The sequence below is a fragment of the Bos indicus x Bos taurus genome, chromosome 21, assembly GCF_003369695.1.
Source record: "Bos indicus x Bos taurus breed Angus x Brahman F1 hybrid chromosome 21, Bos_hybrid_MaternalHap_v2.0, whole genome shotgun sequence".
In the NCBI taxonomy this organism is placed as follows: Eukaryota; Metazoa; Chordata; class Mammalia; order Artiodactyla; family Bovidae; genus Bos; species Bos indicus x Bos taurus.
This window is the reverse complement of record NC_040096.1, coordinates 27,438,261-27,465,584: the sequence shown is the minus strand read 5'-3', so window position 1 is coordinate 27,465,584 and position 27,324 is coordinate 27,438,261. Positions and strand designations below refer to the sequence as shown.

The 27,324-nt window shown below is 46.5% G+C and overlaps 2 protein-coding genes across 5 annotated transcripts in view; one reads left to right on the top strand and one right to left on the bottom strand.

The window, feature by feature from the left end:
- Positions 1 to 3,140, top strand: part of MTMR10 (myotubularin related protein 10) — a 38,633-nt gene extending 35,493 nt beyond the window's left edge. Inside the window, exon 16 of one of the 2 annotated variants that reach the window (XM_027521427.1) lies at positions 158 to 3,140. In XM_027521427.1, the coding sequence (XP_027377228.1) occupies positions 158 to 754 (597 nt within the window). In that variant the 3' untranslated portion in view covers positions 755 to 3,140. The remainder of the gene's footprint in view (positions 1 to 157) is intronic. The other variant, XM_027521428.1, reaches the window with a different exon arrangement.
- A 1,171-nt stretch (positions 3,141 to 4,311) lies between these two features.
- On the bottom strand, positions 4,312 to 26,964 carry FAN1 (FANCD2 and FANCI associated nuclease 1). 3 transcript variants are annotated; one of them, XM_027521425.1, is made up of 14 exons: positions 26,837 to 26,964; positions 24,819 to 26,365; positions 22,459 to 22,599; positions 21,863 to 22,064; positions 17,935 to 18,168; positions 16,276 to 16,407; positions 13,586 to 13,694; positions 12,511 to 12,630; positions 10,549 to 10,713; positions 9,960 to 10,107; positions 8,904 to 9,051; positions 8,000 to 8,194; positions 7,235 to 7,363; positions 4,312 to 4,559 (listed from the first exon to the last, which is right to left on the bottom strand). In XM_027521425.1, the coding sequence occupies exons 2-14, from the start codon at positions 26,071 to 26,073 to the stop codon at positions 4,547 to 4,549; spliced, it is 2,991 nt and encodes a 996-aa protein (XP_027377226.1). In that variant the 5' UTR covers positions 26,074 to 26,365; positions 26,837 to 26,964; the 3' UTR covers positions 4,312 to 4,546. The 3 variants fall into 3 exon arrangements, with proteins under 3 accessions (XP_027377226.1, XP_027377224.1, XP_027377225.1); XM_027521423.1 differs by having other exon boundaries at positions 8,948 to 9,051; XM_027521424.1 differs by having other exon boundaries at positions 8,948 to 9,051; positions 26,824 to 26,962.
- Between the last annotated feature and the right edge of the window lie 360 nt (positions 26,965 to 27,324).

Here is a 27,324-nt window from a genome sequence, read left to right as displayed (position 1 = left end):
CTCCAGTGGAGGAGGACTGGAGCAAGTATTACCAAGGGAGGGACAAAATGTCCTTTAAGGTTGAAATTCTACCTGAGTGTATGTTCACCATCACACTTTTATCATCTCTCTGAAAGGGGAAGCTCCAGGAGAATAATGCTAGAATCTCTCTGTACAGAAAAGCTACAGCTCCACACTGAGAGGAATGCCAGCCTCCTTAAAGAACGGCATCATCAGTGAGGAGGAGTTACGGCCAAGAAGAAACTCACTAATCCTGCAGGTGAAGCCAGCGCCTCTAGAAACGAGGGACAGCCAGGACTGGGGCGCGGAGCGGTTCTTCCAAGAACGGGCCTCCAGGCCGGCCGACCTGCATGGGACCATCCTGCCACATCTCTCAGGTGCGCACATCAAGCTGTGGAAACTCTGCTACTTCCGCTGGGTCCCCGAGGCCCAGATCCAGCACGGGGGCTTCATTACGGCCTTCCACAAGCTCTCACTGCTGGCCGATGAGGTGGATGTCTTGAGCAGAGCGCTGCGACAGCCCCGGGGTGGCCCCATGCCAGCCCCCGGCCCCGAGCTGGCCCCAAGCAGGCTGTACTTCTGTGCCGGCGGCCCACACGATGCCCCAGGCACGCCGGACTTCCTCTCGTCCTCCTTCCCCTTCTCCCCGGTGGGCAATCTGTGCAGGCGGAGCATTTCGGGGACACCGCTGAGCAAGTTTCTCAGTGGGGCCAAGATATGGCTATCCACTGAGACCCTCGCCAATGAAGACTGACCATCCTGAGGGACGAGCGGGACTGCCGACCCATGTGGGGCCAAGATATGGCTGTCCACTGAGACCCTCAAACGTGGAGACCAAGGGGGTCTTCCTGCACGTCCTGAGGGGTGAGCAGAACTGCTGCCCTACAGGTCGGACACACTCATCATTTATCTGTAACAACTGAAATTTGCACTAATTCTTAAAAACATGTTGAATTATGTTTTCTTCACAGTTTTTTAAAAGACAGGCCTAACTTTTGTTATTTATGTTCTCTCTCTGTCATGCTGGGTCAGGCTCGTTTTTAGGTCATTTGCAGGCAGACATTCCCATGATTTTATTACTGTGATCAGACTAATCAGGTTTTGTGTGTGGCATCTGTCTTTCTAACCACCTACTAAAGCTTCCCTGATCCTTGGTCGGATTAGCAGCCCAAGCAGCAACCATCAGGGGAGTCAAGAACTAGTGTCTGGTGTATTTTCAAGAAGCATCCAGAAGACCCCAGTGGGTAGTCATGGGTATACGTGCATTTTTCTGGTCACTTTCATTATCTCTAGTTGAACTCACCTGAGAGTTGTGTGTTCCCACACTGTAATTTATTTTAGATTGCTGTCTGGGACCGTAGATCACTGTGTTTTAAAATCATGAGTTTGCTTAGGGCTAACTTTAAAATGATGTGCACTGTTGACTTCAAAAGCATTTGCTGTAGATAATATAATTAAACTTAGAAGTGCCTTTGATTATTAACTATTAAGATATGAATAGCACAGAGTAAAACAATTTGAGTTAGGATATCAGAGTCCCATCACACATCAGAAGGAGGCTAGTCATGAAGCCTCCAGCTAGAGTCACCTGGACACCCCAGGTCTGGGGGTCGGAGGGGAGCAGAGCCAGCACTGGCAGTATTACTGAGACCCAGCCACTCTGGGCACCTGCCCATGGAAAGGGGTGGTGAGCTCCCGAGTCAGGTCACCTGCAGGGAAGGACAGAGTGCCTGGCACTTGGGGAGGAAGGGCAGGTGAGTAGAGGTGGACTTCTCTCAGGGTATTGCCATTGTAACCAAGAGCGCTTGCCCTGCCCTGCCTGTGACAGCAGTGCTGAGGAGCCAGACGAAGACAGGTGTGCTCTTGTCTGAGCTCCTGATGGCAGGTGCTATGCCGGTTAGAGCCACCACAGCCTTCACTTTTGGGAAAAGATGGATGTTTGAAATATAGCTGTCATATCGTTGTCTTTTGTCTTAAACTGCCATCTTACGCTTTTCAAAAAATGTTTTAAAGTGTGCAGTTAGATTATGTCCTTTTCTAAAACAGGTTTTTTTCAAAACAGTGCTTTACCTTCATATGTAACAAACAGGTATTTCTGTTTGAATTACTTGCCTTTAAAAAATTGTTGGATAATGTCTCTGGATTTAAAAGGATGGAAGTTCCTGTGCAGTGTCTAAGGAAGTCCATCTTGTGGATAAACCCAGTGTTTCTCCCAACCTGCCTAGAAAATAAGGGCTTTTTTAGTTATATAAGTTTATATAAGTAGCACTGTTGCCACAAGGACTTTTATAGTCCTTGACTGGAACCAGCTCCAGCCCCCTGAAAACCCCAAATCCCATCTTGCCACTGAAAGTGTAACAGTTCTTCCCCATTTTTCATTAGGCTGCTTTTTAATTATTACAAATTGTCCTAATTTGTTACTGTTTTTTCGGGTTGAGCATTTATTTCTCTATAGCTTTCTTCCCTATCACATTTATTTCAACCGTTGTAGTAAATGTTTTTAACTTGCAAGTTTTAAAATGATTAGGTACTCTTAATGCTGTTTTAAAGTAGAAAATATGCATATTTTTGTATGATAATCAAATGTAAAATACAGTATTTTATTTTTGCTGAACAGTTGTTATATCATGATTATTGTGCCACAGTTTATCGTGCATAATATGAACAACAACTATCCTAGCATTAAGTCCTGGCCCCTGCAGAGCCACCGGCCCCGTTGCTGGCCGAGGATGTGGGGACACGGTCTGAGGGCAGCACCGGACATGGATGCCCAGCTTCTGCTGACAGGGCCACGCGGGCAGACTCTCGGATCGGACTTCAAGGTGTAAAGTGTCTTACTGTTGTTCGTGATGGAAACCAACTTTAAAACCAAAAGTGTCTAACTTTATTTAAGAAAGTATATTAATTTGTGCTAACAGAGGGTGAAAACTGTTCAACACGTACTTCAACAAACTCTTCTTGCTATAGCAGTAACCTCAAGTAGCTGAAACTTGATTTTGAAAGAAAATGAAAACCTTTGTGCCTAAAATTGATTGTGACTTGCATTAAAGTAGGATGGGCAGGAATGTGAGAGATTCTGTTTTCCAGCAGTGATGAATGTGAAGGAAGTGCTGAGTGCTAATAAAATGTCCATAGAAATGGTTGCCTTTGTTATTGATGTGAGAGGTGGGATGTTCTCTTCTAGCTGTGCTTGTGTCTCATCCCTGCTGCTCTGCCTGCTCTAAACCTCAGTTCACAACTGGGCTGTCATCACAGCCATGGGGGTTCATGGACCAGGCCCTAACTCGGCCTTGCACTGTATACATTAAAAAGCCGGTGAGTGATATTTCCTTAAGAAGATCAGGGATCAGGTCTGTGGGAGCAGGATCCTGGCCAAGCTGCCCAGGCCTCCCATCCTGACCAGTCCCTTCCTGTGTCCATCCCCTCCCCACCCTGCCCAGGGCTCTGCACACCTTGGAGACACTGCAGGTTGGTTCCACATAACCACAGTAAAGTGAGTGTCATCACAGTCTGCAAGTCATGTGAATTTTCTGGTTTCTGAGTACATGTAAAAGTAATGCTTCCAGTACACTATAGTCTGTTAAACGTGCATTATATCTAGAAGTGTACAAACCTTTAAATATTTTAAAATACTTTGCTGCTGAAATATACTAACCATCATCTGAACCTTCTGCAAGTCAAACCATAACAAATATAATAACAGAGAAGTCTGAAATCTGTGAGAATCACTGGAATGCGACTGAGACCCAAAGTGAGCACTGCTGGAAGGATGGTGCTGACAGACCTGCTCGACCCAGGGCTGCTCCAGACCTTGCATCTGCACTAAACAGTAGTGCTAAAGCGCGTTCTGCCAGCGTGTTCTCACATTAAAGCAAGTTCTGCCAGTGTGGGAGACTGCCTCAGTCATCGGGGACATACCCAAGGGTCAAGACAGAAAGGGACAGCTAAATGCCTTTGGTAGCAAGTGTCCCTCTCCATGGTGATAGGCCCAAAAGGCACTTGATGACAATGTGTTTCTTAATTCTTAAAGAAATCAGAGAAATCAGAAAACATATATAAATTCAAGAATCTAATATATTTTTTAGAAAGAAACATTGTGTATGCTGCTTTCATAAAAGACTGAAAGCTGTGAATCATCTTGTTTTGCAGTTTTCCAGTTTTCTGTAAAGATAACTTAATAACATAATGCATCCAGCTCCTGAAATAGCCACGAAGGTTCTGACCTTTTTGGAAGTTCTTTACTAATGTGTGGGATTGGTAAGTGTCCTGAAGCCAATCACTGAGGTTGGTGATACAGACACTGTACGATGATGAATCCTTAAGGTGCCAGGTTTATTATGACAATAACAAAACCAAAATTAAATAGGATGTAGTGACATTCTACGCTCTAATGGTCTTAGATGCCTCCGAGCCCTCGGCTCTCAGTCGGGACCCCTGCTCCTGGCCCCGACTGCAGCCACGTGGCAAACCTCCACATCCGCCCCCAGCCGGCGCAGCTCATCCAGCCAGATCATCTGCTTCTGCGACAGCCGGTCATGGGGTCCCTTCACTTCCACCAGCTGGGAGACAGAAGGGCTATTCAGGTGGGCTGTGGCAGTTCCCACTAACGACCATTTATTTAGAAGGCTTGCCCAGCTGCACTGCTGTACTTACATGTCTGTAACAACTAAACATGTACATATGAATTCAGTGAGAAAGTCCCCTATTCTTAGAAACCAGACTGTCCTCCACAGAGAATTAGGAAATGGGTTCATACGTAATATGGCAGCTGAAATAGTTTTCCAGCACACACAGCACTGTTACTCTCCTGCTCAGCACCCCTCAATCACTTTTTTGTTGTGTCTGCGATTAGACCCAAGCTCCTTGCCAGGACCCACAAAACCGTGTGGCCTGGTGTCTTCCCCGTGCAAGCCAGGGCCCTTGCCCATGCTTGCCAGTCCTACCACCTAGGACATGTCTCCCTGCTCTTCACGTGTCTGACACCTTCCCCCTCAATGCTCAGCTCAGATTCATTTCTAGAAGGGTCCTTCCCTTTCCTGTGCACTTGTTTACGATGTGTGTCGTAAGATAAAACTGCTCACCACACATCAGCTCCATGGAACCAGAACTGCGTCAGTGTTGTCTACCACAGAGCACCAAAATTCAAAACACAGCGATGGAGACTACCAACATGAACTACAAAAGTTTTTTTTTTTTAATTAATAAAGCATTTCCACAGCCTAACAGGAGTTAGAGAGATCTTAATAGAGATCCCAAAGGGCAGAACAGAGAGAAAAAAATATTTGAAGAGATAATGGCTAAAAAATTTTTCAAAGTTGATGGAAATTTTAAACCCAAAGATCCAAGAAGCTCGGTGAACTCCCAAGTACAGACCCCTAAAGAACACGACTCTAAGAAACATAAATTGCATATAAGTTTGGAAAAAAAAAAAAAAAGGCAGGGCAGGGGGATCTAATAAAGCAGCCAGAATTGTCAAAAGCCAGAGGGGAGAGACTACAGACTTCTCACTAGAAACAATACAAGCTAGATGACAGTGGACAAATATTTTAAGGCATTGAAAAAAGAATCCTTTGCCTGCTGCTGCTGCTGCTAAGTCGCTTCAGTCGTGTCCGACTCTGTGCGACCCCATAGACGGCAGCCCACCAGGCGCCCCCGTCCCTGGGATTCTCCAGGCAAGAACACTGGAGTGGGTTGCCATTTCCTTCTCCAGTGCATGAAAGTGAATAGTGAAAGTGAAGGACTGCAGCCTACCAGGCTCCTCTGTCCATGGAATTTTCCAGGCACAAGTACTGGAGTGGGGTGCCAATTCTTTGCCTAGGAAAAACTATCTTTCAAAAATGAAAACTTAAAGTCTTAAAATATATAAAACCTAAATAATTCATTATTAGCACACTTCCATTGCAAGAAATGTGAAAGGAAGTTCTGTCAGGAAGAGAATGATAGTACATGGAAATCTGAATCTATATAAAGGAATAACCATTAGAATTTGTATCTATATGAGTAACTATAAAGGCTCATTAGTCCACTGTAGAAAGCAAAATAATGTGTTCTAGGGTTTATAACATGTCAAGGCATAATGTATGAACACAGCACAAGGGCTGAGAGAGGAGATAAACTGTTGTAGGGTTCTTTATATTCTATGTGGACTGGTACAACATCACTTGAAAGTAGGTAAGTTTAAGTACACACTGTAAACACAACTCCAACCACTTAAAACACATGAAGAGTCAGAGCTAACAAGCCAACAGAGGATAAAATGCAACCTCAGACAAAATGAAGAACTGAGACAAAAAACAAATGAAAGGTTTAAAGCCAGATATGAATAATCACATTAAATGTAATATTCCAAATACTAACAAATTAAGAGCACAGGCTGTCAGATTAGATTAAAAGTAAGACCCATATATATGCTTCCTACAGAATATAAGAAACTCATATAAAAACAAGTTTAGAGACATGAAAATCCTAAGTTTATATGTTGAATAATAAAGCCTCACAATATATATAAAGCAGACATTGACAAAACCGAAAGGAAAAATACCCAAATCCACAACTGTAGTCAGAAGTGTCACATGACACCAGAAACATGACCCAGAGAGAACAGATGAGCTGGACTTTATCAAAACTTAATACTTCAACTGTTCAATACACTATTTAGACAATGAAAAGTCAAGTCACACACTGAATGAAATGTATCTGATAAAGAACCTGTACCATAATTTTTCTTTTCATCTCAAAATTCAGTAGTTTAAGAAAACCACTAGCCTGTGACAGGCAGGATGAGACCAGGTAAGGAAAGGGTGGCGGCCAGCCTACAGCACGTAAGCAGGCACTCACTCTCGGAGCTTAGAAAAATCACCCCCAGCCATCCCGGCCCCTTGGTGCTCACACCTGCAGAGTCCCTGCCCTTGCCCTGCTTCCAACAGTGGACACAGCGCAAGCAATGGTTTGTCGCTGCCAGCTCAGCTGATAAAAAGAGACTGACTTCCGTCCTGCTTACAGCCTGGCCCTTCTCCCACACCTGCTCGGATCAAATAGGCTGCCGCATGGGGAGAGGCCCAGGTGTCAGCACCGTGGACGCCTCTACCAGCAGCCACCGAACAATCCTAGCCCTCAGTCCAGCAGCTCTTGAGGGATTCAATCTTGTCAATCACCAAGCAAGAAATGCCTGGATTGTGGCCTTTAAGTTGATCATAAAATTACAAACATGACTTTCTGCTCTAGCTCAACTGACCTTGACGTGATGACTCTGGGAGCTCCACACAACCAGGTCAGGGAGGCCCCCTCGGCAGTGCCGGAAGTCCATGGCCAGGCGGCGGCACACGCCACTGAGGATGGAGCCCCCCAGGCAGGACACAAGATCCTGGACAGAAGATACAGGGACGGTCAGCCCTCCCCTGGGATGGAGACCCTGGAGCCCCCAGTGATGCTGAGACGGGGGAGACCCCATGTGTCAATTCAGTAGATATGGGGTCCTAGGACACCAAGCGCCCTTCTGCCCCTGGTGCTGGCACCCCAGCCTCTGGGGATGCGTTCTCCATGGTCAGTTACCAAGCTTTCACCCAGTCAGGAACATCCAAGGAGCAGCTAAGAAGAGAGGATTTGGGGTGAGCACTTAGGATGCAACAGCGGCCCATGGAGGCCACTGGTCACAGGACAGGGAGAGTGTCCTCCCTCCAGGGGCCACAGGCCAGGCCAAGGGGGCTGCCAACCAAACAGGCCGAAGGCATAACTGGGGCTTGTTCACACTTGGGACTGTCCCTTCAGGAACAGAGGCCTGTGGGCAGGGGTACGACAAGCACATGCACAGACACACATGTATGCGTGTACTTGCATATATACATGAACAGGTATAACATACACACAGGTACATGGGTGTGTGCATACATACAGGCACACATATATGTGAATGTGTGCATACTTGTCTTTTGTTACAACTGCCAAAAGGAAACCCACATTGGAGGCACTTCCTGAGCGAACCCCCGCTGCAGACTCTCACCTGGGCTTGCTGCAGAGAAGAGAAGCGATCCCAGCTGACCAGGGAGGACACCCTGCCTTCCTGGGCCTGCCACACAGCTGCCACCCAGGCCCGCAAGCTCTCCTCGGGGGCGCTGTGGATCTGCTGCAGCCGGGCTTCCATGGCTGATGCCCTGCTCTCGAAGAAACTGTCTGTGCAGAGGTCCAGCGGGGCCGCCTGTGTGCAGGGAGAACCAGCTCACACTAAGCCTGGGAGGCTGGGGTCATCAGAGGAGCCAATGCCCATCAAATCTGGAAACTGACCACTCTGATGAAGTGGACTCAGGCTTTTTCTCAAAAGATATATAAAAATCACCCAAGTAACCTGATATAAAAGCAATTTATGACACTGATTTTTTAGAGAACTAATTTGCAAAGACAAGTACAATTTGCTAAAAGAGTTCTTAGGTTAAACTGGTGGAGCTCTTGGACTTTCCAGGTGGTGCCGTAGTAAAGAATCCACCTGCCAATGCAGGAAACACAGGTTCAATCCCTGGGTCAGGAAGATCCCCGGAAGGAAAGAATGGCAATAGATGCCAGTATTCTTGCCTGGAAAATTCCATGGCAGGTTACAGTCGATGGGGACGCAGAGAGTCGGACAGGACTGAGCGACTGAACATGCACACACAGTGGAGCTCTTAGCAGACATGTATGACAAAGCACATGAGTGTACATGGGCCCCACCAGGGTGAAGCCGAAGACACTGACACGAAAAGTTTCAAGAGGAATGATTCCAGTAAAGTAGCTTACATTTTAAATTCTATGAATCAGATTTAAAAATTAAAAGCCATTCTTAGAGTGAAATTAGCACTAGGATCCAGAAGAGTATAACTGGGGGCAGGTTTCCGGGGCAGCAACCTCAGGGTCCCAGGGTGGGAGTGACTCACGTGTGTGTGCAGAGGCTCTGCAGTCTGAACGTGGCCAGCGTTACCTGATAGGCATTTCTGAAGGCATCTGGCACCCCGTCCATGAAGATGATGTCCCACAGCAGGAGGCCAAACAGGGTGCTGAAGGTGGACCCCTCCCCATGGATCCCTGAGACAAGGCACACACGAGAAAAATCCATCTCTTCTGCTCTCCAAAGACACCACCATATCCTACTGCCAGCTCAAGTTGAAGAAACTAGCAAAAATATTTTAGATTCAAAGGCAAAGGCTGTTTTCATGCCATTCCCTGCTCATCTTCTTAACATTAGATTGCTTATATACAGAAGCCTTGCTTAAGGATGAAAGTCTTAGTAATTATGACAAAATTCAAATGCATGTTTCAGAGTGGAAAAACCTAAGGGACATGTTTAAAAACAAACAGGAGGTCTGACGGGGGAGGGTGGGCGCCCAGGAGCCTTTGCCTCTGACCCCATTCGCCTCCTTCCACAGCACTCCTCTGCCTCGACCTGGACACCACACAGTGCCGGGGTTTAGGACTCGGGGTTTTACAGAAAACTTCCACATCAGAGACCACCCAGTCCAGACCCCCTATCCCCACCCCACATCCAGACTATAAGATGGGGTGGTGACCTCAGAGAGGCCCAGCCCAGTTCCAGGCCGTGTGAACAGTGAAGCAGGGTCGCCAGGGCTGGGGCCGCTCCCAGTGGGCCCCTCATGGCCCTTTGGCACACCTGATGCCCCCACCCGAGACCCCGGTGCTCCTCCACACACTGCAGTACCTCTGAGCGGCTGGCTATGGGCAGCATCTTGTGGTCCTCTCCAATCCTGTCCACCTGCCTGACCCAAGATCTCTAAGAGCAATCCAGCCACCCTTGCTCCTCATGTCCCTACCAGAACACACCACCCTCATGGTGGCAGGTGTGAACACTGGACATGAGGAAGCACATGGCCCTGATGAACTGGGGTGATAAAATTCTCTCCTGTGCCCTCTAGGGCCTCCCACAGGGACAGGATAGAGTGACGACACCCCCCAGCGTGGCCACATGGCCCAGTTACCCTGGTCAAAGCCGCAGTGTCTATAATGGGCCAGTGCCAGCTCCTCCACGGAGCACAGGACAGTGGCAGGGGAGGCCCCCCCAGCCTCCAGCACGAAGACAGACTTCCCTGATCCACGCTGTGGGCACAGCCGGCCTGTGACGGTCACCTGGGTGGGTGGGGGGTGAGGAACAGCTGTTAGCCCCACTCCTGCTCCAGCCCTGAAGCCCCAAACAAACTCTCCTCTGCCCTCGAAAGGCCACCTGTCCTTAGTGCAGCACCGGGTTGGTCTTGAAGATGTGGGCAGGTCATCGCCTGGTGCCCAGGAGCGCTGCTCTGAGCTGCTCTTCAGGGTCCTGACTGGGCTGCGGGCAGGAGGCCTGGCAGGGTTGTGAGCTGCTGACTCAGGGGTAGAGTCACAGCCCCTGCTGACCAGGCCTCTTTGACACCTCGATGCCAGGCTGAGGTCGGAACAAGGCTGGGTCACTGCCCACAGCAAACCAGAGGGCTTTCTGAGTCTATGAGAAATGTGTGCTGGAAACCGCTCTAAGGCTGCATTCAGGAAAAACCCCTGAAATGCACCCACAGTGCCCCCAGGATATTCACGCACATGTCTGACGTCCTCCACGGTGACCTCTGGGAGCTGGCGGAGGAGATGCATGTACTTCTGGCCGCTGGGAGAGGCACGCAGGCGTGCGGCCCTTTGGTACAGTGCCAGGCGGTGGCCTGTCCGGACATGAGGATCCGCCAGGCCTGCAGCGATGCACTGGACAGCCTGTGGAGAGCATGGCACTGTCAGTGTTAGTAAGGCCCAGGCAGCGGCACCCCCATTTCATGGGATGGAAACCCCACCATCAATTAATCATTCCTTTTGCTAATTAGCAGTAGACAGAGCCACCCTCCAGGGACAAGGACATTATTCCTGTACATCTCACACAGACACCTTCAACGCATAGATGGAGCACAGACCCTGAGGCAAAGGTGTGGGGCAGGAGCAGTCATGTTCCCAACACCACGTCCTGGTCACACGTGTGGACACACTGCCTCAGGAGACAGAGGAGACTGGGGATAGAGACCTGGGGTAGGGATGCTCGGGGCCCCAAGGGGTGCTCAGGCCAACTGCAAAATTATATGTGGATTTTTGACCATTTGGGGGTGGGGGGGTGGTCAGAACCTCTAACCTCTGAGTTAGTCTAGGATCAGCTATATAATTAATGCCACTGAACTATATACCTAGAGGTGATTAAAATCGCAAGGTTTTTTTTTGTTGTTGTTATATATAATTACTGCAATAAATAAAAAGTAACAAGAACAAAAAAGCCCAGAAGTCAGTGAAGATCAGACCATCAGAGTGTAGCGGCCCAGAGGAATCCAGCAGAGAGAATGAGGCCCTGCTGGCTGCCCTGCAGCCCTAACGGAGCCGGGCTGGCTGTAGGGAGGGGTAGCCTTGGGCTCAGCCTGGCCAGACTGACTGCTGGGTAACTGCGGACATGAGCCTCTGCTAGGCTGGCTGTTGCCTGCCCTGGAAACTGACATACAGAGGGAAGGAATGGTGACAAAATCACAGGTTATGAGTGGCCAGGAAGACCTCTAGGAAAAGGCTAAAAAAAAAAAACAACGCTCTATCAACGTCAAAAATAACCTCTGAGCATTAATGAATAGTCCTCTCAGCAGACCTGAATGACGGGAAAGTCTATAAACTCCTCTGAAGTTTTATTTCAGGGAGAGAGAGAGGCAGTGTGCACACGCCCTCTGTCCACACTAGGTGGGGGCCAGCAGGGGCCTCTCCTGACGCTGGGCAGGGAGCACCATGCCCACCTCCAGGAGAAGAACAGTTTTCTCTGGCTTGAAACACTTGAGGGGACAAGGCGCCTTTTAGTTTCAGGGAGTAAATGGAGCGTGTCATCGTCCAGGCCCAGAGTCAACTTTTCCAACCCTCTATCACTGGATTCATGTGACCTGCCACTAGAAGAATAAAAACTCCCAGGGCAGCAGTGCCCTCCACTGGACAGAGACACGGGGTAAGTGGGACAGGGGACCACAGGCGGCCACACAGAGGGCTACTGTTGCTGCCTCGTGAGGCCCTGCCCTGCTGGCCACAGTGGATGGCAGCCGACAGTGTTCTCAGACTCAAAGTCCCTACCAGAGAGGGCAGCGCCCAGACGGGATGGTGGCCACCCTGTAGAGCCAGACGCCACGTCTTCACCCGTCTTTCTACCAGGAGGCCCTGGGCAGTGAGTGAATAAAATCACTGTTTCCAAACCAGAGAGCGCACCTGTGTGAGGTGAGGGACACCTAACTCTCCAGCTCCTGACATGATCCACCTGCTGAACCCACGGTCACCCTGTGCTCACACCCCTATTTGTGGGGTTGGCAGAACACAGAGAAAGAGGGATATGTAAGAAATCAATGCTTTAAATCAACTATAGTCCAATATAAAATATAAACTTAAAAAGAAAGAAAGAAATCAACGCCCTAACAACATTTAGACTCTTAAGGTATTAACAGTTTGCTTTACTGTTTAAATGTATGCGAAGCTGAAGAAAGGTTGGTGGCCTTAGCAGCTACGTACTGGCTCCAGGCGCTTCAGGTGCTGGTGTAAGTTAAGGGCCAGCCGGTCCCACCACCGGCCCCTGCTGTCGGAACAGTACACGTCCTGGGACAACAGATTTTCAAGCTCCTTCACAGCTTCCTACACCGGCAACAAGAAGGGAAGTGCATTAGACTCCTGCACGCTAAGGCCGCTGTTACACTGAGTTGCCAGGAAAACTGGCAAAGGATATCAGCATCCTTGGCACTCTAAAATAAGGCCCAGGACCTGAGACTGCCAGGAGGGGGCCCTGGGACATCCCCCGAGAGTGGCCTGAGCTCCAGAGGCATGCCCACTTCTCAGCAGGGCCCCTGCCACCTCATGTGGATGCAGCTGTGACACCACATGGCACTCTCTGTGCACCAGGTCAGCAGCACAGGCCACACGGGGCCAGGCTCTAGGCAGGAGCAGCAGCTGGGCTGCAGGTCCACATGCTCCTGGGAACCCAGCTGGCCACACGGCCAAAGGTGCGAGGAATCGGGGAGGGGGCTGGACAGTTATGAGGCAGGGTCTCCACCCAAAGACCCCACCTCAACAGGCGGACTTTGTGGTCCATGTTCATAGCTCATGTCTCATGCTCATCTTTTGTGGTTCCTGAATCTCTTTGAAGAATCTAATGATTCTCCTGAGAAAAATGCACAAACCCGAGATGCACCTGCAGGTCCACAGACTCTGCTGAAGCCAGTCCCACGGAGCTGCCCAGGGTCCATGGACCCAGGTGAGGAAGCCCAGCTCTAGCACAGCCTCTTTGTAAGACACTGAGTTTCAATACAGAAGTGTCTGCACAGCAGAAGCTGAGCCCAGCAACCTCACAGCTCTGAGTATGAGCAGGGGCATGACCAGAGCCCTCACTCCTGATTGTAGGTTATTTCCAGACTTAGGTTGTAGGTTACTGTCCGTGACTGCTGTCCTGGGAACTTGAGCAGAGGTGAGGCTTTCACCTCAGGGATGTGGGGAGACCCTCCCCATCACACAGGGGCTCTGACAGCAGCTCAGTTCAGCAGACCACATTAGTGGGAGAAGTCAAGAGCCAGGGGCAGAGGGCTGGTGCACTCACCTCGTACAGGTGAAGTCTCTGCAGTATTTCAACGTTTCGGGACAAAATCCTCGTGTAAACCCACCCAACAGTAAAACACCGGAGGAAGAGTGGTAAATTCTCGTGGTACCTAAAACGAAGATGTCCACCAGCAGTTTAGCGGTTCGGTGTGTTTACTGTAAGACAATCCTAAGAGGTAATTTAGAAAAGGCAGAGGAACCAGAGATCAAATTGCCAACATCCGCTGGACCATAGAAAAAGCAAGGGAATTCCAGAAAAACATCTACTTTTGCTTCATTGACTACACTTTTGCTACATTGACTGTGTGGATCACAACAAACTGTGGAAAATTCTTAATAGATGGGAATACCAGACCACCTTACCTGCCTCTTGAGAAATCTGTATGCAGGTCAAGAAGCAACAGTTAGAACCAGATGTGGAACAACAGACTAGTTCCAAATTGTGAAAGGAGTACGTCAAGCCTGTATATTGTCACCCTGCTTATTTAACTTATATGCAGAGTACATCATGTGAAATGCTGGGCTGGATGAAGCAGAAGTTGGAATCAAGACTGCCATGAGAAATATCAATAATCTCAGATACACAGATGACATCACCCTTATGGCAGAAAGTGAAGAAGAACTAAAGAACCTCTTGATGAAACTGAAAGAGGAGAGTGAAAAAGTTGGCTTAAAGCTCAACATTCAAAGAACGAAGATCATGGCATCTGGTTCCATCACTTCATGGCAAATAGATGGGGAAACAATGGAAACAGTGAGAGACTTTATTTTCTTGGGTTCCAAAACCACTGCAGATGGTGACTGCAGCCATGAAATTAAAGGACACTTGCTCTTTGGAAGAAAAGCTATGACCAACCTAGGCAGCATATTAAAAAGCGGAGACATTACTTTCCCAACAAAGGTCTGTCTAGTCAAAGCTATGGTTCTTCCAGTAGTCATGTGTGGGTGTGAGAGTTGGATCATAAAGAAAGCTGAGTGCTGAAGATTCAATGCTTTTGAACTGTGGTGTTGGAGAAGACTCTTGAGAGTCCCTTGGACTGCAAGGAGATCCAACCAGTCAATCTTAAAGGAAATCAGTCCTGAATATTCATCGGAAGGACTGATGCTGAAGCTGAAGCTCCAATACTTTGGCCACCTGATAGGAAGAACTGACTCAGTGGAAAAGACCCTGATGCTGGGCAAGATTGAAAGCAAAAGGAGAAGGGGACAACAGAGACTGAGATGGTTGGATGGCATCGCTGACTCAATGGACATGAGTTTGAGCAAGCTCCTGGAGTTGGTGATGGACAGGGAAGCCTGGTGTGCTGCAGTCCATGGGGTTGCAAAGAGTCAGACACGGTTGAGCGACTGAACTGAACTGAACTGAAGAGGTGACAAAGCAGACTGAATTTCTTTATTCTAAGAAGATACATTCTGAACACTGCCTGTCGTGTGCAGTTTTTTACACCACAAATATATGTTCTCATGGCCACCTGCTTGAAGTCACCAGATGGCAATGTGAAATGAGAGCCAGAGGTCAGCAGACGCCAGCCCCCAGGCCAGACTCAGGGCCTCCACCTGATTTTAATACAAGTCCAGTGTGGTTTCCATGTTTATAAATAGCTAAAAGAAGTCAAAAGGAGAAAAACCATGTGGCACGTGAAAATTACAAGAAACACACATTTTGGTGTCGGAGAACACACCTGCACTGGGCCAGTCCTGCCCATTCACTGGCGAGCCTGACCGCTGCCCCACTGGGCCTCCACGCAAGAGGCTACTGACCTCTGTCTTACAGGAACCCAACTTCCCGGCCATGAGGTCTTATCTTTTTTTTTAAACCAAGAAAATCATCCATTAACTTGTTTTAACCATTTGTTTTCCTGTTTAGTCTGAGAAATGTTTACACATTTGCCCAATTACTTAAGAAAATCCCCCAGGGTCCATGCACATCACGGGCTAACACTCATTGTACACACTAGTTGTCTGCTTCCTACAAAGGCCTGTAAGTAAATGCCTCACTCTATCTAAATTACTCCCAAACAAAACACAGAGAAAATATTCAGTTGTTTTTCTTAACAGTAAAGGCTATTTTCTTAGCTATGGTTTTTAAGTTTGTATTATTTCTGTGTAGACTTTTGTCCTAAATGTTTTTCTGAAAGAGATATCCAATACTACTAATTTTTCTTATCACTTTGTACTAAGGAAGGAAAAAGTTTCTTAACCCTATGAAACACGTTGAACATTTATTAAACCAAAAAGAATGAAGGATCATGTGCTGTGTACTCTGAACTCTTGAAGTAAATGTTCAATTTAATTTTCTTTTTTTTTTTTTTAAGGTATGATTCATTTTCTTGTTCAAAACAACAGCTCCTGGAATTTCCACCAGAAGACAGCTTCTGTCCTGCGGCCAGGCTTCCCCCAGGGTTGTAATTCAGCTGACCAAACCCCAGATGGGCCAGTGCCCCTGCAGGTGGCAAGCCATTGTCTGCCACAGACAGACTGGGGGTATAAAAATCACCCCAAACTTTCAGACACTCCCTGCTACTCACCCAATACTTTTGACTCCATGCAAAGTGAGGAGGAAGTTCAACTACACACGCTGGCCTCACCACGGAACAAAAGGAGCATGTTCCTCATGAAAAAGATGATCTTACGCAGTTAGAACAACTAGGTCAGTCGGTAACCCTCACAGGCACCAGAGAACCACCTCACCTCAGGGACGGGTGGTCTTTCAGTCCATCCCAGTCCTGCTTTGCACACCGAGCGAGCTCCCTAGCCTCCTCCCAGGCCCCGCTGGCCATCGCCGTGGAGATGTCATTCAGCGTGTGCGCGGCCACCGCATACCTGAGGGGGGACAGGCGGGAAACCACGACATTCAGGTTTCAGGGTGGGATGAGCACTGACGTACAGAACCTCACATCCCCACATCCCACCCAACACATTCAGATCTGCTTTTGAAAACACAAGGGTTACGTTTTATCTCAGGATTCATTTGACTATTACTCCACGAATAGCCTAGAAGTGTTCATACAGGCCTCCCAGCCAGAAAGATGAAGACACACAACCTTACCATCACATCACATGTCCCATTACATGATGCAACACTGACCAGCTCTTCCTCCCTGACCTCTGGTGCCTACTCACTCAGTCATCCATTCAACAATCTGGGAGCAACTATGACAACATGTAACCAATCTCAGGATTATACGGAAGTGTAGGTTTGGTCATTTACTCACTAAGTCAGAGATGGCCAGAGGGATACTGCCCAAGCTAAGAGAATTATTTGGGATTTTCAAAAACAACTTCAGGGACAGTATCTGGGAGATGGCGATGCTGAAATGTTCTGAACTTATGTAACTGAAGACAGACAGCTTCTCGGCGTGTCTTTAGATATCAAAACAAAGACATGGGCCCCATAGTTCTGTAACACCGAGTGCACAGTCACTGTGCTCTGGACTCACCCTTGAGAGAAAAGCACACTCTAGCACTGTGTGCAGAAACTGTCAAATAAGCGAAAAACAGAATCCTCTAAGTGTAAAGATTTGCTCATACACGCTTCCATCTAGCTCTCTTTTAATACTCAACTGGACAGCTCTAAGGCAATGAAAAGTGGAATTGGAGAAAACATTCTAATTAGAAGATCTGACTGAAAAAGTTATTCCTACTGAATACAAATAAGATATTGACCTTCCTAATAACTAAGGCAAAATGGGCTAAAATCAGTTTATATTGACTCTATTTTGATCCAATCATTTCAATAGCTTATTTTTTAAAGCACATACTAGACAACACTTAAACATCTTTCCTAAAATCAAATATCAGAAACCATTTCAGCTAACTTTGAATCATAAACCTGCAACATCTATGCAATTTTTTTTTTAATCAAAATCCACTTTTGCTTAGCACTGGCTAAATCCATGGATCAAGACAGATTCATGAAAACTTCTATTGTCTGCATGATTCTGGTATATGGTCCACAAGTTAGTTATTAGCTTTATTTTAAGCATCATTACCAGGAAGATATTCAGCCTTGTTCATGCCAACAACATACTCACAAGGCAGGTTTGTTCAAATGTCTATATTTAAAAAATGCTCCCCCTGCTAAAGCTATTTGGGAATATAAACCAGGGGAAAACTGTGTAGCTCTAACTCAAAACTCATGAGTTTTGGCAGCCTTAATCAAACTGCATTTCTACATTCTCCTCACAGTCCTAGAAAAGTATACAAGTGAGTAAAAAACTAAACAGGAAGCAAAAACTTAAAAAATGGTTTTGAGCAATGTTTCTCTTGTGGATGGCAAAAAACAATAATAGATCCTTCTGCATAAATTTAAAAATACACAGATGTTACAGTGAGCAACCACTCTCTTACCTAATGAGATCATCCCTGTCCTGGAAGATCGGGGTCTTTCGATTGACGGTGTACCTGGGGAACTCCAAGCGGCCCAGGTTGACCAGCAGCACAGTGGAGAGCTGACCCTGGCCCCCACAGGCGGCCTCCTCATCTTCCACCATGTCGCTCAATGAGAAGAGCAGCAGGGCCCGGGAAAATACCGCCCGAGGGCCTCGAGAGACTCTCAGGGAACGTCCCGCCACATCTTTAGCTCTGAAAAATACACAGTATAGAAGAGACTTGCTGGTCTGTAAGCATTTGGACATCAGATTTTATAGATTATTTCAAGCTAAACAGCATTCATTATTCCAAGCCTGAAGCAAACCTCTGGCCTCCGGCTGTGTGATGTTAAAGCATTAGTTAACCTCTCTGGAGCTCAGAGCCCCACCTTGGAACACGGTGAAGATTCAATGAAATTAAACCTGCAGATGACTTCACATAGTGTTTGCCTCAATAAAAGAGCAGGGTAAGGTTTACGCTGGTCCCAAACACGTGAAATACCAGAGAAACACAAAGTGTTACCTGTTTGACATTAGCAACTCTCAATTCTTGACTCCAGGGACAATTTAGATTAAATAACAGATATTTATTTATTTAAAATAACTTGATTTCTTTATTTATGGCAGTGCTGGGTCTTTGTTGCTGTGTGCAGGCTTTTCTCTAGTTGCAGCAAGTGGGCACTACACTCTAGTTGTGCTGCGCAGGCTTCTCATTACAGTGGTTTCTCTTGTTGCAGGGCACAGGCTCTAGGGTGAGTGGGCTCAGTAGTTGCAGCCCTGGGCTCTAGAGCACAGGCTCAGTTGTGGCACACAGGCTTAGTTGCCGGCAGCATGTGGGATCCTCCCAGACCAGGGATTGAAACCACATCTCCTACATTGGCAGATGGATTTTTTACCACTGAGCCACCAGGGAAGCCCCACAGGTATTTATTTAGAATGTCATTATCAAAGGCTCTTGGTCAGGCAGCAGGTCACAATCAAGGCTTTCTGGCTCTAACAACCTGGACACCATGCACAACAGGGTTTCTCTATTGACATCTGGGCCGTGAATTCTTTTCTGGGGGCTGAGGTAGGGGCAAGGTGCCCATTCTGTGCATTAGATGATGCTCAGCTGTGTTCCTAGCCTCTACTCACTAAATGTCAGTGGCACCTACTACCCACCTCAGTCACAACAAGAATGCCTCCAGATGATGCCAGGCATGCCTGGAGGTCAAGGTCCCCCAGTGAGAGCTGGAGTCTAGTGGAGGACCTCACCCTTCCTAACCAGCCCAGAAGCTATGAAACCAAAAACTAAGCTGGCTCCCTGGGGTGTCCAGAGATCAATGCCCCCAGCACAGTTTCAAAGACACAGGGATAGGGTTCCCACCTCACCACCATCTACATGAGGACCACACAGCCACAGAGCCTGACAGCACCCCCAGCCTTCCACCCCACGCAGAGTCTCGAGCATGTCCAGTGGACTGGGACTCCAAGTTGCAGAAGGAAACATTCAGTGTGACTAAACACATAGCCACTATCCAGAAGGATTCAGAGAGTGCAAATAAGGATGCTTTTTCTGCAGAGGAAGGTAACCAGGTATTACCTTCATGTGGAGCCATCAGAGACTCAGGTTCCACTCCTGGGCTCCACAGCTTAATGAAGAAATAAAGGACACTGTCCGTCAATAGACAAAGTGATAAAGGTGTGCTATGTAATGGAGTATTAGCCATAAAAAAAGAATTCTTCCATTTTTAACAATGTGGAGGGATCTAGAGAGTTTTACCCTTAGTAAAACAAGTCAAAGACAAATACGACATGTTATCACTTCTTTGTGGACTCTCAAAAACAAAACAAATGAATGTATATAACAAAAGAGAAATAAATTCACAGCTAGAAAAAATAAACTAGTGGTTATCAGCAAGGAGAAGGAAGCAGGGAGAGGTGACACAGACAGAAGAGTAAGAGAGATGAACTACCCTATATGAAATAGATAAGCAACAAGGACATACTGCACAGCACAGGGAAATACAGTCATCATTTTGTAATAAACTTGAAGGGAGTATAATCTGTACAAATACTGAATCACTATGCTGCACAGCTGAAACTAATATGTCAACTATACTTCAATTAAAAAAGCTTTTAAAGGATAGTGATTTTAGTAAAAAACTAAAATAGTCTTAACGGGCTTCCCTGGTGGCTCAGTGGTTAAGAATCCGCCTGCCAATGAAGGAGACACAGGTTTGATCCCTGCTCCAGGAAGATCCTACATGCCACCGAGCAGCTAAGCCCATCCGCCATTAACTGAGCCTGTGCTCTAGAGCCTGGGAGCTGCAACTACTGAAGCCCGTGCTCCACAGCAAGAGAAGCCACTGCAATGAGGAGCCCTCACACCACAATCAGAGCAGCCCTGCTCACCGCAGCTGGAGAGAAGTCTGCACAGCAGTGAAGACCCAGCACAGCCGAAAGTAAATAAATAAATAAAGTTATATATATTAAAAAATAGTCCTAAGATTCTCATTTTTCTATAATTCTCATGTCAGTGATAAAAAATGTTCATCTTAATTCTTCCATTTCTGTTCCTACATGCTCAGTGCTTACACTAAGAAACAGCTAATTTAGTATTCACTTACTTTTTAAAATATTATATACATGAATACCATGAAATACTTAAGAAATAGAATTAAAGACTTAGAAGACATTTAACCACAGGGATGAGGATCTTATACCCATAAGTCAATTAACTATAAATACATAATCTAGTTAAATACTTTTGGAAAATCTACAGTATAAACTTTTTGAAGTGTTGACAGTCACATTTTTCTTAATAATGTATGCCTTATTTATACCTGTGTTTTACTAAGATTAATATTTGTAGTATCTTCCCAATAAGGATGGGCTCTTGGCACGTTAACAGCTCAAAGTTACACACACACACATATTATATAAAATAACAATGATGTTGCTTTAAACTGTTTGCCAAAAGCACTATCTCATCTCATTTTCAACAACTCTGAAAAATGGATTCCCAGACTAAGGTTGATATGGTTATACTTTAGACATAACATGGGCATAAGAAATAAATTCTGAGATTTTTATGATCTTTCCCAACCTGAAACTGTTCAGGAGCTTTTATAAGGACAAAAGAAACCATCCACAGCTTCTGGTAAATTTTTATGTTTCAACTCAAGAGAAATTGCATATTATTGCTGACAGATTATGTTTCAATAAAAAGTCTACTGAAATTAAAATTTGGCTGGACAGTTCATGTTTAACTCTTGTTAAGGAGAGTAGTTAAAACTGCATTTTTCTTGAGTAATAAAATACTAGAATATGCCAAGGGCCTAGTGCCTCTAACCTCTTGCCTCTTGGTTTTTCTTGTCCTTGAAATCAGTGTGGTATGACAAGAATTACAAAAGCTAACCCAAGAAAGAATCCAGACCTGATCATTAAGGTTCTCTGCCTTTTCAGTCTGGCAGCAATTGAAAAACAATCACAATCTGGAAACACGTACCATCCGTTTTAAGACCTTAATATGTGCTGTGTGTGTGTGTGTGTGTGTGTGTGTGTGTGTGTGTGTTAGTCGTTCAGTCATGTCCAGCTCTTTGTGACCCCCATGTACTGTAGCCTGTAGGCTCCTCTACCATGGAATTCTCCAGGTATGAATACCAGAGTGATTTGCCACTTCTTTTTCCAGAGGATCTTCCTGACCCAGGGATGGAACCCAGGCCTCTTGCATTGCAGGCAGATTCTTTACCACTGAGCCACTACAGAAGCCCAACCAACAACTCAAATGTTCTTACTGTAACAAGTTCCTTCGCTGTTCACCTGAAACTACCACAACATTGTTAACTGACCACACCCCAATGCAAAATGTTTTTGGTGTTAATAAATAAATAAATAAAATGATTTTTAAAAAAGAGCCACAAAACCTTTTCAGGATCACTGTGCCAATGCCAGGCTGGTTCCGGCCCCAAGTACAGACTGAAGGCTGCTTGGCTAATCTGAGGAACGCGTCCACCAGCTGCTGCTTCTGCCCATGGGCACTCGCCAGGTGGAAGGTCTTTGCCAGGGCTTTCAGTTCTGGAGCAGAAAGAAGCTCCAGCACCTCAGGGAGCTCCTGCAACTCAGATTCTGAAATATTAAAAAAAAAAAAAAGTACTTTAAATAAGTTTATTATTTTCCAGTTTTTATTGATACTTTAAGAAGAAAGCTTATTTGTTGTCCTAAGATTAACAACTCAATTTAGGGATTTCCCTGGTGGTTCAGTGGTTAACTCTGAGCTCCCAGTGCAGGTGGCCTGGGTTTGATCCCTCATCAGGGAACAAAGATCTTACATGCCACAACAAAGACCCAACACAGCCAAATAAATTTTTTAAAAAACAACCAAAAAAACCAATTTAAAAGATGCACACAGTCACTATTTCTCAGGCACCAATCAGGAGATGACATGAAACTAGCACCACCCTTATTTTCCAGAAACTCCCTTCACCGTGTTTCCACTTTGGTTCCCCTGGACAAACCGTACCTGTCTGCAGGAAGCCTGCATGTGTCAGCTCTCCAACCACGGGGGTTAAGTCAGCAGAGATCTCTTCATAGTCCAGTTTGTTCACCTTAATCCAGCTGAATTTACGTTGAAAAAGTCTTACGTATAACTTCTGACCATTGGCTGTGACAAAGTTAAGATCATCAGTGAAAAACATTCTATTTCTTCTCGAAAACCACATACGCTATTACTCCCTTTTGTAAACCAAAGTGAGTAAAACATGCTGTTACAAATACACATAGGCTGACTCAACTGATCTTCCAAGAATATAATTTTCTTCCTTTGGAAGACAGAACTTATTTCAAATACAAAGTCCCATAGGAATGTCTCCTTGGCCTGCGTGCAGGACAGGAGGAGCAAGAGGACACACAGCCTTTGTGACAGTCTTTGGAAGTAAGGTTCCCTCTTCTCTTCTGTTATGAAAAGTGGGAGTGAGGGCCAGTAACACCATCCTCCCAAAGCCAGTGAAAAGATTAAAGAGATGAGTGTATAAACCATTCCAAGTTGGTAATAATAACTAGCCATTTAAAAACCTAAAGGACTTCCTTGGTGGTCCAGTGGTTAAGAATCTGCCCATCCACTGCAGGGTCCCTAGTCAAGGAACTAAGATCCCACATGCTTGTGTGGTACGGCCAAAATTAAATAAATAAAATTAAACATGAAATAATACCATCTATTTAAATATATATATATCTTAAAAAATAATGAAAAATAAAAGTGTAAGATCCAGGCTCCCCACTTTCTAACCAACATTTCTAGTCCCTCAAGAGAAACACACCCCGCCCCCCTCACTGAGAGTTCCAGTTATTCTGTTCTCTGCTTTTGGTTTCATATGCAATATTCTATTTTAGGCTGAAAATCATCTAAAAAGGATTTTTCAAAAAAGTCTGGCTTTGGTAGAATGGCCATTTCTAACTCAGTGATCTCCACCAAGCTATTTAATTAACCTGGTCTCAAGTTTTCCTATTACCCAAATTATCTTTCAGTTTCCAACTCTAGAGTGGTCTTGGGACGTCCCTGGCCATCCAGTGGTTAGGAATCTGCTCTCCCAATGCAGGAGGCACTGATTCCATCTTTAGTCAGGGAACTAACATCCTGTATGCTGCATGGTATGGCCAAAAATTTAGAAAATAAAATGATATGACCTTATTTATTAAATTTTCTACAGTTATTTCCCTTTTCTCTTGAAAGAGGCAAAATTGATTCACAGTAGCTATTTTCACAACAGAGACACTAAAGATGATTCTCTGTGGAGGGCAGCCCGTAAGAATCTGCAGAGCTTACACTAGGAAACTGTTCCTACTTCTCAATCACACCACAGCCCAGGGTTACTAACTACTTCAATAAACACTCGTACACCAACCAAAGATCTGTGACCACCCTGGACACAAGAGTCGATGGGGTGTCACTCACACAAGCAGGGCCACAGTTACACTGTGAACGTAAAACTGAATTTCTTCTTTTACCCGTTATTGGTAACGTTCAGGATTTCTTTTTTGTAACTGGACAGGGAGTCAGACCTACTACTATTACTAGTGGTCAGCATGGCCCCCAAGGAAGCTTTTCCTGCTTGAGAGGGACTCGTGCACATAGCCATCAAGGTCCTTTGGATGAGCAGCTGATGGCGGGTGGAGATGGGGCAGTGGGGAGTGCGGAGCTCTTGCTCTAAACCTGTGCTATTTGCTTTGAGCCACATAGCTGGCTGCCAAGGAATTTATGTATGTTTTTAAACGTACCAATTTATAAAATTAAAAAAGCAAAAAAATTAATGTACCAATTTAGCTTGAAAGCTACCATTTCCTGCAAACCTTTACTTTAAAAGGCAGAGTCCAGGCAACTAAAATGTTATTGGAGAAAAAAAATATGCCTCAGTATCCCTTGGTTTGTTCATTTGCCTGTATTTTATTTTCATTTTTGAGGAAATGGCCCGCAAAAACAACAAATCCACCAAATACAGCAGCAAGCTTGATTACATGCCTGAAATGCAAGGTATGCTTTTCTAAGTCACACTATTCTTTTCCCCCTAATCTGGGAAACGCTGTTTTACAACCATCAAATATACATATAAATGACAAACAACTGCTTCCATTACAAGCCAAGTACAGTTTATAAGGATGACAGTGCAGAAGCAGGCATCACCTGGCCCCAAATCTTATCTCTTTTTAAAGGCACATTGTTGTTGAGCTGAACACCATCACTGGCTCTGAGTCCCCTGAGTACTCCCAGGGGGCTCCCCAAACCACTATTCCTCAGTGTCATCAGGTTTCTGCCTATCACATCCCAGACCAACTCAGGGCAGCAAATGGCAAACAAAGCCTCGAAAGCAAACAGGCTCAAGATACCTGATAACTGATGAAATTTAGTTACAATGCCCTTCTCATGTTCATCAAAGAGCATCCTGTCTTCTTCATTCTCGAACACGGCTTTCAGTACCACCAGGAAACTCCGAAGGTAGTAAGGATGGTCTGGCAGTTCTGGACTTGTGACCCAGGACACATCACAGCTTGACCTCTTCTCCAAAGGCATCTGATGAGTGATTTCATCCTCTAAGCCACTGTCAGGTTCTGAAGGAAGAGTTTGGCTGTTGGTCTGTATAGAAGCACCAAGTGTGGAACTCGGAGGTTTTGCCTCCCGATGTGAGCCCTGATTTGTCACTTCTGAAACAATAGTCATTTTCACCTCTTCAGAATGACCTGTCTCACATTTTTCAGTAACTTCACCATCTACTCCTTTGATACTCTCCTGCTTCGCAAGATGGTCCTCAGAAGCAGGCTTTCTATGCCCGAGAATTAAATCTGATGAAAACAACAGAGGCGCATCACCTGTGCAGGTGGGGGTTAGGGCTGATTGCTCACATTCCTGGGCAGCTGTCTGGCCTTCAGCTTCCTCCACCTTAGTGCCTTCCACTGTATGTGCTGGAGCACTCAGCTCCTCCTGAGAATCACCAGTAAACACATTCTCCTTTTGAGAGCTGTTCTCCAAAAGTGCATCCTGGCCCTCCACCTCCAAATGCTGATCAACCAGGCTCTTAACCCTTGTGCATGAGGACCTCTGTAGACTCTGATTAGTGAACTCCTCATTCTGATTCAGGGATCTTTTAGCCTTTATGTATCTTCTGGACAATTTAGAGGACAGGCTTCCCAGAGAAATGACTTTCACATTATGATGTCTCAGCTCGTCTTGATTTCTGCACACCGAGTCACCTTTACTTTTAAAGTAGGGGCTGGTCTGCTGTTTTTTGCCCATTTTTGCTGAATCACTTTGGCCAGGGGTTAAATTTATCGTTGATGGTGACGACCTCTCCGGCGTTATATCTTCTAAGGCAATATTGGTCAAATCTATGGTGGGCACGTTTGAACTTAAGCTGACGTGCCTGGGGCCACCTGGAGTCACGTCATCGTGGTCAGCACACATTTCATCAAGGTGCCGGTTCAGGTCATATCTTGGCACCATCTTACTACAAACAGGGCAGGCAAGTTTAGCAGGGGGTGCATTGTTAAAAAACGAAATAATAGAGTTAGATTCATTTTTTTTAGTTTTGCTGCTTGATAAACTTGTACGAGGCCTTTTTTTGGAGGATTTGCCTACAGACATCATGAGTATTGTTAGGAAAGCTGGGTGGGGACTTCCCTGGTGTCCAGTGGTTTGGATTCTGTACTTGCACTGCAAGGGGCCCAGGTTCGATCCCTGGTCTGGGAACTGGGAGCCCCTGCATGCCCCGATGGGCAGCCAAGGAAAAAAAAAAGCAAAGCTGAGTGTTTGTTTCAAGTAGTAAAACACAAAGTAAGACCTGGGAAAGATACCAGTGGTTTACTTTTACTTCCCTGATTCGAAATCATAAAAAATGGGATCCTATTGGACTTCATTTTATTCATTTAGTTTCTTCTTCCTATGAAACAAAACATGTGGATTAAGAACATATTTATGAATTCAACAACAGAGGCGAGAAACGATCAACGATAGTATCTCACGGGATGGGGCCTTGAATAGATTCTGGCCTTGGAAAGAAAAGCCCAAGGCCATCCTCCGGCTGTCCATGCGACCCCAAGGTGTCCCTCAGCCGCGGGGATAAGTTCTAAGACTCCTCTGTAAGATCTAAATCAGCCACCCTAAAAAGGGACATCTAACTACGCGAGGTCTTCGTTTAAAAACGCCGCACGAGTAACTTCTCCGGGGCAGAGCACGCCTATCCCTACCGCACAGGCCTGTAATGAGAAGGGCCGCCGGGAGTCGCGGGCATCTGTCCACCCTCCGCCCCGCCTCCCCGCGATCCCGCAGCTCCGGCCGCCGAACCTCCTGAGGCTAAAGCTCTGCCAGGCCAGCCCTCCCCTGGGATCGTGTGCGCACCTGGGATACGCACCTGGGAGGTGCACCTGGGGCTCCGCCGCCAGCCCGGCCGCCCTCCTCCCTCCCTCCCTTCTGTCTCCTGCCGGCGCCAGCAGCCAACGCTCCTCTTACAGCCCGCAACCCAGGCCCTACAGCCACGCGCCTCCTACGGGTTACGCGCGCCAGGCATTCCCTGCCGATTCCCGAGGGCTCGGCCGTCACAGACTAGGCCAGCGGAGGTTCGAGCAATCAATCGGCCTTCCGTCTCACCTTCAAGGCATCCAACGGTTCAGGGAGGCTGAGCCAGAGGAGGTCCGCCCTCCTGTCTTTCACAACCTGGCGGAGGCGGGCAGGCTGGAAGGTGGGTAAATTGCTGTTCTTAGAGCATGCGGTGACCTAGGAAGCCGCCTCCTGGGAGGAAACACAGGCGAAGAGTCCACTTGGCCAGCAAGCGTGTGCTGAGGTTCCTGGAAGAGATGCTGTTTGCTGCCGGATGCAAGAGATGCCAAAACCTCAGGAGCA